The sequence below is a fragment of the Carcharodon carcharias genome, chromosome 12, assembly GCF_017639515.1.
Source record: "Carcharodon carcharias isolate sCarCar2 chromosome 12, sCarCar2.pri, whole genome shotgun sequence".
NCBI lineage: Eukaryota > Metazoa > Chordata > Chondrichthyes > Lamniformes > Lamnidae > Carcharodon > Carcharodon carcharias.
In genome coordinates, this window is record NC_054478.1 from 13,532,154 (window position 1) to 13,546,809 (window position 14,656).

The following is a 14,656-nucleotide window of genomic DNA, read 5'->3' on the forward strand; positions in this document are numbered from 1 at the left end:
AATGTTGAGTGAGTTCTGGATCTCAAGGGACAAGTACAGAAATCTAAAACAAGATCCTGTTCAGTGGAAATGAAAGACAGGAGCAGAGAGGAAGGCTCCAAGAGAGAGAAAGCTGCAGGAAGCAGACTCAAGGCAAAATGGGCTTGTGAGAAGCCATAAGATCCGAGGAGACAGCCAAAGGCTGGTGACTCCCTACTACAGGCATGTGAAGCAATGGTGTTCTGTTGGCATGTCTGAGTGTCTGAGAACAGTGCATGGGAGGAAGCTTGAATGCATGTGGCGATCCAGGGGAGAGGAACATCAGCAGGGGAGTTTGAAATCCTGGAGGTGGAGCTCGTGGAAGGCGTCTGAGAAAAAGCGTCATTTGGGAGAAGATTCCAAAGCAGGTTCTTAGGGAGTGGAGATTGGAAACCCTTGCGTGAAAGACAGAGTTCATCGAGACCAGCTGACTCATGGTGTGACAAGGGTCTGGGGGGAGTTGATGAGGGATCCATAGCATCTGTCTAGAGTGGGACGTGTCACTCGGTTTCAGAGTGTGATGTGCCTGACCACAGGTCAACGATTGGTTTGCATGGACTGCGTACTTACTGTGAACATAAGAGTATAATATAGCTTTTGTAAGCTGTGTTATCCTTACAAATCTGTATATATCTGTAAAGGTATAGTTGTGGATGAAGGAGTATTGTGATATAGTTCATCTTTTCTTGTTTAATAGGTGTTTTATTCTTTTGTTAAAAGTTGATCAGCTGATTCCTGTGACTCTGTTCAGTAGCCGCCCTCAAAGCTTCCAAACAAAAAATTAAAGTTATGATCTATCAAGCTGGGTTCCACCCTGGGATCTGGCTTGTTCAGTGGTAACATCAGCTGGGATTGTAACACACAAAATTCCAGAGGTCAAAAGCTAAACTTTGAGATGCCTCTTGTCTTTCATTATCCCTCCAAGCTTGACTTTAAGGGAGGCTCAATGATCAGTCTCCACAGAGAGATGCTGGGCAGCATGTGTATCTCAAGTATGACTGCTGGGTGCAAGGCATTCATCGGCACTCAGTGTTATCCACAAGGCAGTACCTGGTTGTCCTGTCTCTCCTCCTCCTCCTCGCTGGTGCATGGGCCTCTTCCTTCTGACTTTCTGCCCTCCCTCTGGCTGCTCACGGTGATTGGTTTCTATGGCCTCCATGTGCAAGGGTGCCATGACCATCTTCTATGTGCCGTCACACAAAGTGCTATGTGTCCTTCTCTAGCACAAAGTTCTTCCTAACACCTGGGTGCACGAGTCAGGAGGGGCAGGAAGAATTGTCCTGTGAGGCCAGGAGCCCCACCTTCCTACTCCCTTGGGTTAAGGGAAGATGATTTGAATTTGTTTTGTGCCACTTCTGGGCCTGTGAACAAATTTTTAAAGCAAATTCCTCAGGGGTACCCTACGTGTCCAAAGGAGTCCCCTGTCTATCCAAAGAAATATGCCAAATTCACACCTGCTCTTACCAGGTCTACTTTGCACACAATGGGTTCCACACTCCTGGGCTACCCAGCTCAGAATCAAGTGGAGGCAGCTGATGAGTTAAATGGTCAGTCACCTCTGTAAAATGCATAAGCAGGAACGGTGCCCTGTCCAATTCCCATGAAAATGGGAAGTGACGTGGTCAGGGTGGGGCTCATGATTTTTAAGCAGTTCCACTATTTCTGCCACAATAGCGAGGCTCTCCGTCATGGTGAAAATCTGGGCCAAAGAGGTGCAGAAGTAAGTAGGTTTAGGGAGGGAATTCCAGAACTTAGGTCCTCTGCAGCAGAAGGCACAACTTCCAATGGTGGAGTGATTAAAATCAGGGATATGAAAGACACCAGAGTTGGAGGAGCACAGAGATCTCAGAGGGTTGTAAGGTTGGAAGAAGATCAGAGACAGAGAGGGGCGAGGCCATAGAAAGATTTGAAAACAATGACAGCAATTTAAAAATTGAAGTGTTGCTGGCCTGATGCCAACGTAACATAAGAACTAGGAGCAGGAGTAGGCCATTCAGGCCCTCAAGCCTGTCCCGCCCCATTCAATAAGATCATGGCTGATCCACCCCAGGCCTCAATTCCTCTTTCATGCCAGCTCCTCATAGCCTGCAACTTGCCCATATTTCAAAAATCTATCTACTTCCTCGTTGAATACTTTTAGTGATCTAGCCTCCACAGCTCTCTGGGGTAGAGAATTCCAGATACTCACTACCCTCAGAGAAGAAATTCCTTCGCACCTCCGCTTTAAATGAGTGTCCCCTTATTCTGTCCCCTAGTTCGAGATTCCCCCCACTAGTGAAAACATCTTCTCAATATCTACCCTGTCAAGCCCCCTCAGAATCTTATACATTTCAATAAGGTCACCCCTCATTCTTCTAAACTCTAATGAATAAAGGTCTAACCTGTTTAGCCATTCTTGATAAGTCAACCCCTTCATCCCAGGAATCAGCTGAGTGAATCTCTTTTGAACTGCCTCCAATGCCAGTCTATCCTTTCTTAAATATGGGGACCAAAACTGTACACAGTACTCCAGGTGCAGCCTCACCAACACCCTGTACAGTTGTAACAAGACTTCCTTATTTTTAAACTTCAACCCCCTAGCAATACAGGCCAAAATTCCATTTGCCTTCTTAATTACTTGCTGCACCTGCATGCTCACTTTTTGTGTTTCATGCACAAAAACACCCAGATCCCTCTATGCTGCACTTTTTTGGAATCTCTCTCCATTTAAATAATAGTCGGCTTTTTGATTCTTCCTACCAAAGTGCATGACCTACATTAAACTCCATCTGCCAAGTTTTTGCCCACTCACTCAACCTGTCTATATCCCCCTGCAGGTTCCTTAGGCCCTCATCACAACATGCCTTCATACCTACTTTTGTATCATCAGAAGATTTGGCGTCACATTAGTGGTTTTCCAATCCCCTCGGATTCTCCCGAAAACCAATGAGTTCTGGAATATTTCGACCAATGCCTCCACTACCTCTGCAGCCACTTCCTTTAAAACCCTTGCATGCAGGCCATCAGGTCCTGGTGACTTGTCTGCCTTTATTCCCATTAGTTTGTCAAATACTTTGTCCCTCATGATAGAGACTATTACAAGATCTTTCCTCCCATTTGCTCCTGGCTTATCTGATATCTTTGGGATTTTTAGTGTCCTCCACTGTGAAGACCGATGCAAAATGCTGGTTTAAATTATCTGCCATTTCTCTGCTCCCCCTTATCAATTCTGCAGTCGTATCCTCCAAGGGTCCCGCGCTCACTTTAGGCAGTCTCCTTTTGTATACCGTAGAAGCTCTTGCTGTTTGTTTTTATATTTCTTGCCAATTTAGGTTCATAATCAATTTTTTTCCTCCTCATTAGTTTTTTAGTCATCTGCTGCTGGTTCCTATAAATTCCCAATCCTCTGGCCTACCACTAATTTTCACTGCTTTGTATGCCTTAGTTTTTGATTGAATACTCTCCTTGTCCACCTTTGTTAACCATGGCTGGTTCGTCCTTCTCATCGAGTCCTCCTTTTTGACCGGGATAAATTTTTGCTGAATGTTATGAAATATCTGCTTAAATGTCTGCCAGTGCTCTTCCACTGACCTTCCCCTTAATCTATTTTCCCAACCCACTTTGGACAACTCTTTCTACAAACCTCTGTAATTGCCCTTAGTTTAGTTGAGGACACTGGTTTGAAACCAGAGTTGCTTGCCCTCAAAATGAATTTGAAATTTTACCATGTTGTGATCGCTACCACCCAGAGGATCCTTAATTATGATATCTCTTATTAATCCTATCTCATTACTAGATCTAAAATAGACTGTCCCCGGGTAGGTTCTGCAACATATTTCGCAAAGAAACAATTCCTGATGCACTCTACAAATTTGTCTTCCATGTTACCCCCACCAATCTGATTTGTCCAGTCAAGATGCAGATTAAAATCACCCATGACAATTGTACAGCTTTTCTTACACACCTCCATTATTTCTCGATTTATACTTTGTCCTACAGTGAGGCAATTCTTTAGGGACCTATAGGCGCGATTCCCACCGTGGAGGCGATGGCATAGTGTTATTGCTGGACTGGTAATCCAAAGAGCCAGGGTAATGCTCTGGGGAGCCGGGTTCAAATCCCGCCAAGGCAGGTGGTAGAATTTGAATTCAATGAAGATCTGGAATTAAAAATTAAAAGTCTAATGACGACCATGAAACCATTGTCGATTGTTGGGGAAGGAAATCTGCTGGTAAGGACCTGGTCTGGCCTACATGTGACTCCAGACCCACAGCAATGTCCTTAAATGCCCTCTGAACAAGGGCAATTAGGGATGAGCAATAAATGCTAGCCTAGCCAGCGGTGTCCACATCCTATGAATGAATTTTTAAAAATCCTGTGATTTCTTCCCCTTGATATTCCTTATTTCCACTCAAACTGATTCCACATCACGACCTATTGCACCAATATCACTACTCGCCACTGTTCTTCCTTTACTAACAAAGCTACCCCACCTCCTTTTCCTTTTTGCCTATATGTCCTGAAAATCGAATATCCTTGAATATCGAGCTTCCAGTCTTGGTCACCCTGCAGCCACGTCTCTGTAATAGCTATCAAGTCATGTTTGTTTATTTCTATTTGTGCTGTCAACTCATTTATCTTGTTACAAATGTAGGTCAGTTGGTGCGAGTGAAAGCAACTTGGTATAAGTTAGGATATGGGCAGAGTTCTAGATGAGCTCAAGCTTATGAAGGGTGCAAGATGGGAGGCCAGCTAGGACAGCATTGGAAAAGGCATGAAAACCAAGAAATGTTGTTTTAAAATTGAAGGAAAGTCTGTTGAAACCTGATAAAACTTGGTAAACATCAAGTTGTCTCTTAATGATTTAAAAATATATACAGGTAGACTATCGTGTGTGTACAGACATATGCACATCACCAAAGTAGACACACACAGGCAGAAATATTTAGATTTGTTATATGAAACTGGTCCATCATGACATTTACCAGTCACACAAAAATAGAGGCAAGTACAGACACATAACCCACATGTTAGCAAATTACACCTATTAAGATCAACAAATGGTGTGCAGGAGGTTCACTGCCAGAGTTGGGCAATGTCAGGAAAATATAATAATTTTCTTAATATTGTGATTTATTGTAAAGCTAGGTTAATAGTGGGCTTTGGATTAATTTCTCTGTCTGAGATTGCGTGTGGGGGATGGTGGGGGGGAGTTTACTTGAATTGGAGGCAGGTGGTCTGGAGCTTTTGAGCTATCAAAAGAGAAACTAGGTTTGAAACGCTAAATATGTAAACATGGCTGAAGTTTTAGATTGTGAGGTGTGAGGAACATTTGCCTTTTTAGATAAACCAGAGTCGTGAATTTCAAAGAGATGGTAAGGTGTTACACCTTGCCAACAGAGGCTAAGCCGAACAGTCTGCTTATTTTTCCCAAAGATTACTGATAATATGATTACTATGGAAGATTTATATTATGGAAAAAGTAAAATTGCAAAGACGTACTGGGACAATGGAATTTACATTAAAAAAGGAGAAACCTGTAAAAAGTCATGAGATTCTGTGTAAGGTGAAGGCATTCTAAGATCTAATAAGTGTGGAAAGCTCCAGCCTCTATGCATCAAATTGGAACCGAAGCTAAGAAAACTCACCGTGAATCTCCCTGTCCAGGGTATTGTGTGCTTTGCCTGGGTCTGTTGAAATTTATTTGTTTTTACTGTTGCCTTAACAGAGGTGTAACTGGGAGTCAGGTTAATTAGGGGATCTAGGGGTCATCATAGTAGTAATTTGTAAACTTATGTAGTGTTTAAAATCTTCTTCTATTAATAAGTGTTTAATTTAGTTTTGTAAAAAACCTCCAAGTCTCGGTGGACTCATTACTACTGAATTCACCTCAAACTAAAATACAAATTGCAAAAACAGTTGTGGCAGCTGTTTCAAGTTTCCCTCTGGAGTTTGAGCAACTCAGCATTTACCATCTGCTGTGCCACAACAGGCAATCTGTAATCTTCTCCAACCCACAACTCTCAGAGATCTGGGTGCTCCTCTAACTCTGGCCTCTTTTGCAACAGATTTCCTTCACTCCAGTGCCTTCAGCTGCCTGAATTGTAAACTCTGGAATTCCTTCCCTCAACCCCTCCACCTTTTCCCCCTCTCTCTCCTCCTTCAAGTCATTCTTTAAGATCTACCTTTTTGACCAAGCTTTTGGTCATCTGTTCTAACATCGCTTTACATGGATGTGTGGCAAATTTTGTCTGATTACACTCCGGTGAAGCGCCTTGGGTTTTTAGCTATGTTAAAGCTGAAGTATAAATGCAAGTTGTTGCTGTTGCTTCTAACTAGTGATTTTAAAAAAAAATCATAACACTAAGGCAAAGTGAGGAAAGAGAGCAAATACAAGCAGTTTGAGAGTCTAAAATCCTGAGTGTATATAAAGAGAATGATATGACCATGAATTGATTATCCTGGTTTCATTTTGTTTGGAGGACTCATTATCGAGACAGTAACAGCAGCCAAGGTACAAGAATTACTTACACAAACACACTCGCTCATTTTCATTTCAATTTGACCAGCTGAGTGACTTTAGAAGGAAACAAATCAGGGCCACATTTACATCTGGAGCAGACACCATTTAATTTGATGCGTTTGGCTACAGTTCTAAAGCGAAACACAGGAAACAGAGTAGGCAGACACCCAACCACATGCATTATATTTTTAACTTCCTGCTAGTTTTTCCACCCTCTGCTTCATGAGGTGTTAACTTTTAACTGTTAACTTTTTGTTGAATACATTGAAGGCTGGGATAAACACATTTTAGTCTCTCAGGGGAATTAAGGGGAATGGGGAGCAGGCGGGAAAGTGGAGATAAAGCCCAAGATCAGCAGCCATGATCGTACTGAATGGCTGAGCAGGCTCAACAGGCCATATGGTCTACTCCTGCTCCTATTTCTTGTGTTCTTATGTTCCGCAGGCACCAGCAGCCTGTCTGTACCTTGTCCATGGAGCCATTCTTCAGGTCTGTGACTAGAACACACCCATTTGATCGGAGCTAATCTTGATCCCGGCCTCAACACATCCATGTACCACAGTAAAGATCACTGGATAACGGTCAAGACTGAGAACCCTGGCTACTGTTCCCCTTTCTTAGCCTCGGGCCAGTGAAACAATTTGAAGCACCCGGGTTACTCCATGGACTTAATAACATCTAGATCAGGACAGATCACCAATTGAAATTTGGCTCATTATAAAGTATTAAATAATTATAAAGGTAAAAAAATCACACTGCACACAAACATTTAAACAGTGCAAATGTAGAAATAGTCTGGAGGTTGAGTGGCTCTTCTTTTCCCAGAATGTAATGAACCTCTGGAGTGTATCGTCCACTGGTATGAGTGATGGGCAAATTGGAGCGCTTCCTGTATCTTGGGAGCCTCCTTTTGATGAAGGCAGACATTGATGACAAAATTCATCATTGCTTCCTGTATGCCAGTTCAGCCTTCAACAAGCGAAGAAAACAAAGTATTTGAGGACCAGGATCTCAAACTCGGAGCTAAGGTTATGGCCTACCAGGCAGCAGTGATCCCTATGCTTCAGCGAAATTGATGACTGTCAGCCGGCACCTCAAAGCACTGGAGAAGTACCACCAGCGGTGCCTTCGCAAAAAGTTCCAAGTCCACTGGCAAGAAAGGCGGTCCAACAGCAGCATCCTCTCCCAAGCCAAGTTGCTCAGCATCAAGATGCTGATCACTCAAAATCAACTCTGCCGGCCAGGACATGTTCATACGCCTGACACCAGATCCCCAAAGCAACTGCTCTACTCGGAGCTTATTTGTGGCAGGAGACTCCCAGGAGGGCAGCAGAAATGCTTTAGGAATGTTCTCAAATTATCCCTGAAGTGGTCAAACATGCCCACCGACTCATGGGAGACCCTAGCTTGTAACTGACCAAAATGGAGAAGGCTCATTCAGGAAGGCATCGAACACACAGACTTTGTCAGGAACGTGCAGAGGCAAAGTCGAGGCATCGGAGGGAATGCGTAAACCTCCATTTACCCAACCCTTCAAGCACCAGCTGCCCCACACATGGTAGGATCTGCAGATCACTCATTGGACTTATCAGCCATCTTCGAACCTATCGAAATGGAGTGGAAGCAAGTCATCCTTGATCCCAGGGAACTGCCTAAGTAGAAGATGAGTGGGTGCTGACTCTACATTCCTTCAAGAGGGAGCTGGACTGTTTCTTGAGAAGGTAGATGATGAGAGACTGTTTCTCCTGGTTGAAGAGCCTAGAACTAAGGGTCATAGACTCAGATAAAGAGTCAGGCATTTAAGACTGAAAAGTAGCCAGGGTTCTCACCCCTGACCATTATCAAATGATCTTTACTGTGGTACATGGATCTGGTCCATTGAGGCCCGGATCGAGACTAGCTCTGATTCCTTCCATGATACCTGAAGAATGGTTCCAGGGACAAAGTACAGAAGAGCTGTTGGTACCTGTGGAACATGAGACATTCCTTCACTGATGGTTGTGAAGTTTTGGAATTCTTTATCCCAGAAAGCTGTGGATGTTCAATTGTTGAGTATGTTTAAAACTGAGAACAATAGATTTTTGGGTGCTAAGGGAATTAAGAGATATGGAGATAAATGGAGTAGAGCCATGGCCTTACTAAATAGAGCAGCAAGTTCAAAGGGCCCTACTCCTTCTCCAATGTCTTTTTTACATTGTCAATGTGATATCCTGGACTGATTTTGACCAGTCGGATAAGAATATTCTAAATTTTCTTCCCCCTTATTTCCTCTGGGTTTTTCCCGTTTCTTTTGCTTCCCTCAGGAGATGATACGGCTACGGGTGGGTTTAGGGAGTGCCTGGTAAAGATGCTTCAGGCATCATGAGCAGACCTGATGGACCAGATGGCCTTTTCTTGCTCACCATTTTTGTATGCTAGTACATGTGCAGAGATACAAACTGCCTTACACAACGGCCAGCATACAGAGACCAAATCAGGTCATGTAAGGACATGCGGTTTGAGGTGATAAAAAGACAATAGGAAACTGGCACAACGTAAAGGGCAATTAAAGGTACAGTCCCAGCCAAGACTCTGTTGCAGTTAGGATCAGGAGAAGACCAGTCAATGCCTTGAGCCTACTCCGCCATTCAATTAAATCCTGCTGATACCTCAACTGTACCTCAATTCCATTTACCTGCTGCTGCTCCTCATCTCTTGATCTCAAGTCTTGAAAGCTCCAATTGTTCCCCAGCAACCCCACACATCCTTCACCCTTGCGTTAAAAAAATTTCACTACCAAATAGCCTAGTTTAAATTGTAAGATTGTGTCCCCTTGTTCTGGATTCTCCAAATAGAGGAAATAACTTCCCTGTATCTACCCCATAGAATCCTTTAAACATCTTAAACACCTTGATAAGATCATCCCATCTCCTTTATTCAAGGGAACACAAGCCAAATCTTCATAAATTAACCCCTGAAGCCCTGATATCATTCTGGTGAATCTACGCCAAACTCCTTCCAAGGCCAATATATCCTTCCTGAGACCAAAACATAACTTTTGCACTTGGTATTACAGCCCCACCCCCTACTAACCTTGATAGGATAACGGCCAACATTCTTTTGATTACTTTCAATGCCTTTGTCCAATACTTGCAGCTCCCTGCCATCATTCATACATCATTTACTTACCCATCGACATAATTGAAGTAAACTTTGTCAAACTCCACCTTCCCAACTTTGAAGGCTAGATCTGCTGCATTGATGTCATCAGTAATCTGCAAAATATAGATGATCATTTTCAGTTGGCATGTTTATTTATCTTTATGAGAGCTATTCTCTCTCTGCAGTACTCGCCAGCTGAGAGGTTTAATCAAAGGTTTCTGCCAACGCTGGTCCTAATCCAGGCTTGATGATATGTGCCTGAGTTACCCCAGGATGAACAACTTTCCCAAATTTCCTCCCTACCTACGGATGGAACCTGAACACAAAGGGTAATTTTCCGACTTCTTCCTCCTTTTGGGAAACCTAATCGCCACAAATGCTCAGTGGGAGTTCAAGAAGTTAACAGTTGGAATACTCAAATCTCCGTTGTGTGTTCTTGGCAGAGGCGACTGCTCTTCTGGAATATCAGGTTGTAAAATTCCCTCCACTGGCTCATTCCCCAACAGGTTTAATGGCATTTAAAGTGTTCTGGGAGCAAAAGGCCCAAAAAAACTGAATAAGGAGGGGAATGCTGATGCAAGCAATGACAGCTGGGAAAAGCCCAATGGGTATTTGGCAGTCAACCACAGCAGCTAAACCACACTATGATCAAATAAAAAGTCAGGGGTTTTCTTCTCTAGGAAAGAGAAGTGTGAAGGGTGGCCTAATAACGGTCTTTGTAATTATGATGAGGTTTGATAGGGTACATAGAGGAGAGTCCAAAAGTAGGGCCCATAAATATAAGAGAATCACTAATAAATCCAATGGGAAATTCAGGAGAATCTTCTTTACCCTGATCATGGTAAGAATGTGAAACTCACTAACACATAGAGGTGAAGTACATGGATGGGAGGAGGCTTATATCAAGCATAAACACTAGCATGGACCCGTTGGTCTGATTATGTGCAATTCTATTAATTATTTTGAGTTTCCGACTGTGCACTCCAGATATGTCAACATTTGTAGCAAAATCTCTTTTTAATCTATTTGTATTTCAAATAAAGGACTTTAAGGATAACAGTCATCTGATAGTAGACATGGCTTCCAAATAAACCCTTTACATAAACTAAATTGGAAAAACCAGACAATGCCAACTTTGCTGCATAACAAATTCCTGCAAGTTAAGGAGCCAGTGATATTCAAATGTAGACCTGCTCGGTTATCTTAGTCATCGGAACACCAGAGCTCCAGCTCACAGTGCTTTGGAGAGATGGCACACTAATAACTTGGGGCATAGCTTGGACTGAGTATCAGAACTAGAAAAGGACAAAGGGAACAGGAGTGCACAATTGGGGAAAAGCTAATTTTACTAAGCTGAGACATGATTTAGTTAGTAGGCTGGAAACAATGACATGAAGGTAAATCCGTGCCCAATTAGAAGAAGAGTTAGTGAGGGTTCAGAGCAAGTATGGTCACTTAAAGAAAAATGGTGGGAGCAACAAATCCAGAGCCCCCTGGATGTCAAGGGGCTTAAAGGATTGAACAAAAATAAGGGAACTTTTTGTCATATACTGAGGAGTATAAAAAGTACAGGGGTGAAATTAAAAAGGAAATTACGAAAGCAAAGGGAGGGCATGAGAAAACCATTGGCAAGTAAAATCAAGGAAAACCCCAGAGGTTTTTTTTTTTATAATTACATGAAGACCAAGTGGATAACGAAAGAGGCAGGCCTAAAACAAAAACAGAAAGTGCTGGAAAATCTCAGCAGGTCTGGTAGCACCTGTGGAAAGAGGAACAGAGTTAACGGGTGGGATTTTCCATACCTGCCTGCCACTGCGACCTTCCGGTCTCGCCGCAAGTCAATGGACTTCCGGCTGGATTGGGGGGGGGGGTGGCGGCTGGTGGAGAGGCGGAGAGAGATTGGGGGGGGGGGGGGGGGGGGGGGGGGGGGGGGGGCGCCCTTGTCCGGGGCGGATCCCACCCACGATGGGGCCGGAAAATCCTGGCCAATGTTTCGAGTCCAATATGACTCTTCTTCGGAACTCAATTTTCTGTTTTTATTTAGACCTCCAGCATCCCAAGTTGGTGGTAGAGGCAGAAACTCTAAACTCTTTTTAAAAAGTACCTGGATCTGCACCTAAAGTGCTGTAAGCTGCAGGGCTATGGGCCGGGTGCAGGAAGATGGGATTAGAAAGGGCACCTGGGTGTCCTCGGGCTGGCATGCACAAGAGGGGCTGAATGGTCTCCTTCTGTGCTGTAACTTTTCTATGGTTCTATCCGCAATATTTTGCTTTTATTGAAAAGTTGGGCCTATTAGGGTAAACTGTGTGGAAGCAGAGGACGTTGCTATGGTTCTTATTGAATACTTTGCGCCTGTTTTCACAAGAGAGGGATGATACAGAAAATGCAATCAGGGAGGAGGTGTGTGAAATATTAGATAAAATTCACATAGTGAGAGAGGATTATTAAGGGATTTAACATCTTTGAAAGTGGATAACCCCTCCCAGGTCTGGACAAAATGCATCCACGGCTGTTAAGAGAAGCAGGAGAAGAAATAGGGAAGGCTGATGGAAGACGAGTTAAAAGGGTATTCAAAAGGTATTCACCAAGACAGTGACGAGGATCTGGCACTCACTGCCTGAGAGGGAGGGAGGGAGGTAGGGGCAAAAGCCCTCAACATTTAAAAAGTACTTGGATCTGCACTAGTTCAGGAAAGGTCCCATCAGATTGGGAAACAGCGAATGTGACTCTTCTATTCAAGGAAAGATAGAGACAGAAAACAGGAAACTACAGGCCAGTTAGCTTAACGTCTGTAGTAGGGAAGTTGCTGGAATCTATTATTAAGGGGGTAATAGTGGACCATTTAGAAAACCTCAATGCAACCAAGCAGAGTCAACACGGTGTTGTGAAAGGGAAATTGTGTTTGGCTAATTTATTGACGCTCTTTGAGGAAATAACATGCAACGTGGACAAAGGGAACCTGTGGATACGCTGTACTTAGATTTCCAGAAGGCATTTGACAAAGTGCCACATCAAAGGTTACTATGCAAAATAAGACATCATGGTGTAGGGGGTAACATATTATTATGGAAAGAGGATTGGAGGGCTAACAGGAAGCAGAGAGTAGGGATAAATGGGTCTTTTTCAGATTGGCAAGATGTGACGAGTGGAATGCTGGGGCCTCAAGTATTTACAATTTATATCAATGACTTGGATGAAGGGACCGAATGTTAAGTTGCTAAATTTGCTGATGACACAAAGATAGGTAGGAAAGTAAGTTGCGAAGAGGGCAAAAGGAGTCTGCAAAGGGACATAGATATGTTAAGTGAGTGGGAAAAAAAATCAGAAGATGACATACAATGTGGGAAAACGTGAACTTGTCCACTTTGGCAGGAAGAATAGAAAAGCAACGTATTGTTTAAATGGAGAGAGATTGAAGAAGGTACAGAGGGATCTGGGTGTCCTGGTACATGAATCAGGAAAAGTTAGAATGCAGGTACAGCAAGTGATTAGGAAGGCAAAAGGAATGTTGTCGTTTATTGCAAGGGGAATGCAATATAAATATAATATATGAGGGTTGTGTTACTGCAATTGTACAGGACGTTGGTGAGACCACATCTAGAGCACTGTGTACAGTTTTGGTCTCCTTATTTAAGAAAGGATATAAATGCCTTAGAAGCAGCTCAGAGAAGGTTCACTCGATTGACACCTGGGATGGGCAGGGGGCTTATGTTAGGAGGAAAGGTTGGACCGACTGGGCCTGTATTCATTGGAGGTTAGAAGAATGAGAGGTGACCTTATTGGAGTATATAAGAACCTGAGGGAACTTGACAGGGTGGATGTTGAAAGGATGTTTCCCTATGTAGGAGAAACTAGAGCTAGGGGACATATTTTAAGGGGGTCTCCCATTTAAGACAGAGATGAGAAGAATTTTTTCTTACAGAAGGTTGCGAATCTTTGGAACCCTCTTCCCCAGACAGCAGTAGAGGCAGGATCAATTCTTGAGTAACGGAGTCAAAAGCTTTCAGGGGTAGGCAGAATGTGGAGTTGAGGCCAACAATCAGATCAGCCATGATCTTACTGAATGGCAGAGCAGGCTCGAGGGGCCAAATGGCCTACTCCTGCTCCTAATTTGTATGCTTGCACGTATGTTCGATGCACCGTAACTACAAGACAATGACCATGGACCTAGAACTGGAATGTGGGTTTAGGCTGGATGGCTACTTGTCAGTTGGCATGGACACAATGGGCTGAATGGCCTCCTTCTATGATTCTATATCCAACAGTCCACATTTTTCCTCCTGGCTGAATGGATCTAGAGCTCGTCCTCACCATCCAGGGCTAAATGCTGTGTGTGACGCCACTCCCTTCCAATCAGCATCTAAAATCACTGGCAGCTCAACAACGACTCTCAATTAAAAAGCACCCAAAATGTAGTAAACATCCCTAGTTGCTTTACAGGAGCATAATCAGATAAAAAAAATTGACTGAGCCAAAGGCTTGGTCAAGCAGGTAGGTTTAAAATATTGTCTTAAAAGGGGGGAAAGAAAGGTGGAGCTGCAATGAGGTTTGGGGAGAGAATTCCAAAACTTCGGGCCTTGGTGGCTGAAGGCACAGCCGCCAATGGTGCAGCAAAGGAAGCTGGGGCTGCCCAAGGAGCACAGAATTGGGGGAGCACAGAGGAACTTCCCAAACCTTCATTTTCCTGGAGCCTCCCCAGCTCATTAGCAGTTACACTTCTGTATTTACATAAATCAGAATTAAAAATAGACTATTAGCGAAGCTACCTACCTCCTGTTCCTCTCTGAAGAGCTCAAACATATTCTCCATGTCTATAAATGAACTCTGGATCATCCTGTCGGGCAGAGGAAGATTAGACATTTGCAATTAATAATTCAAAAACTCTAAAAGGACTGAAGTGAAAGCAGTGACCCAATATATCTGCTGCCCTTCTGAGACAGGTTTGAACCAGTGCCCTGCACAAATTGCTTCTACAGTACTGTCAAGGGTCCCTTG

At 43.5% G+C, this 14,656-nt stretch overlaps 1 protein-coding gene across 3 annotated transcripts in view; it reads right to left on the reverse strand.

Annotated features, from left to right (window-relative positions):
• LOC121284857 (ATP-binding cassette sub-family B member 6, mitochondrial-like) overlaps positions 1-14,656 on the reverse strand; it is a 219,282-nt gene that overhangs the window by 99,516 nt on the left and 105,110 nt on the right. For all 3 annotated transcript variants that reach the window (XR_005944560.1, XM_041200687.1, XM_041200686.1), the window contains exons 12-13: positions 14,432-14,495; positions 9,689-9,774 (exon numbers count right to left, since the gene is read on the reverse strand). Coding sequence is in view for 2 of the 3 variants with exons in the window: in XM_041200687.1 (XP_041056621.1) it covers positions 9,689-9,774; positions 14,432-14,495 (150 nt within the window). In the remaining variant the exon portion in view is untranslated. The remainder of the gene's footprint in view (positions 1-9,688; positions 9,775-14,431; positions 14,496-14,656) is intronic.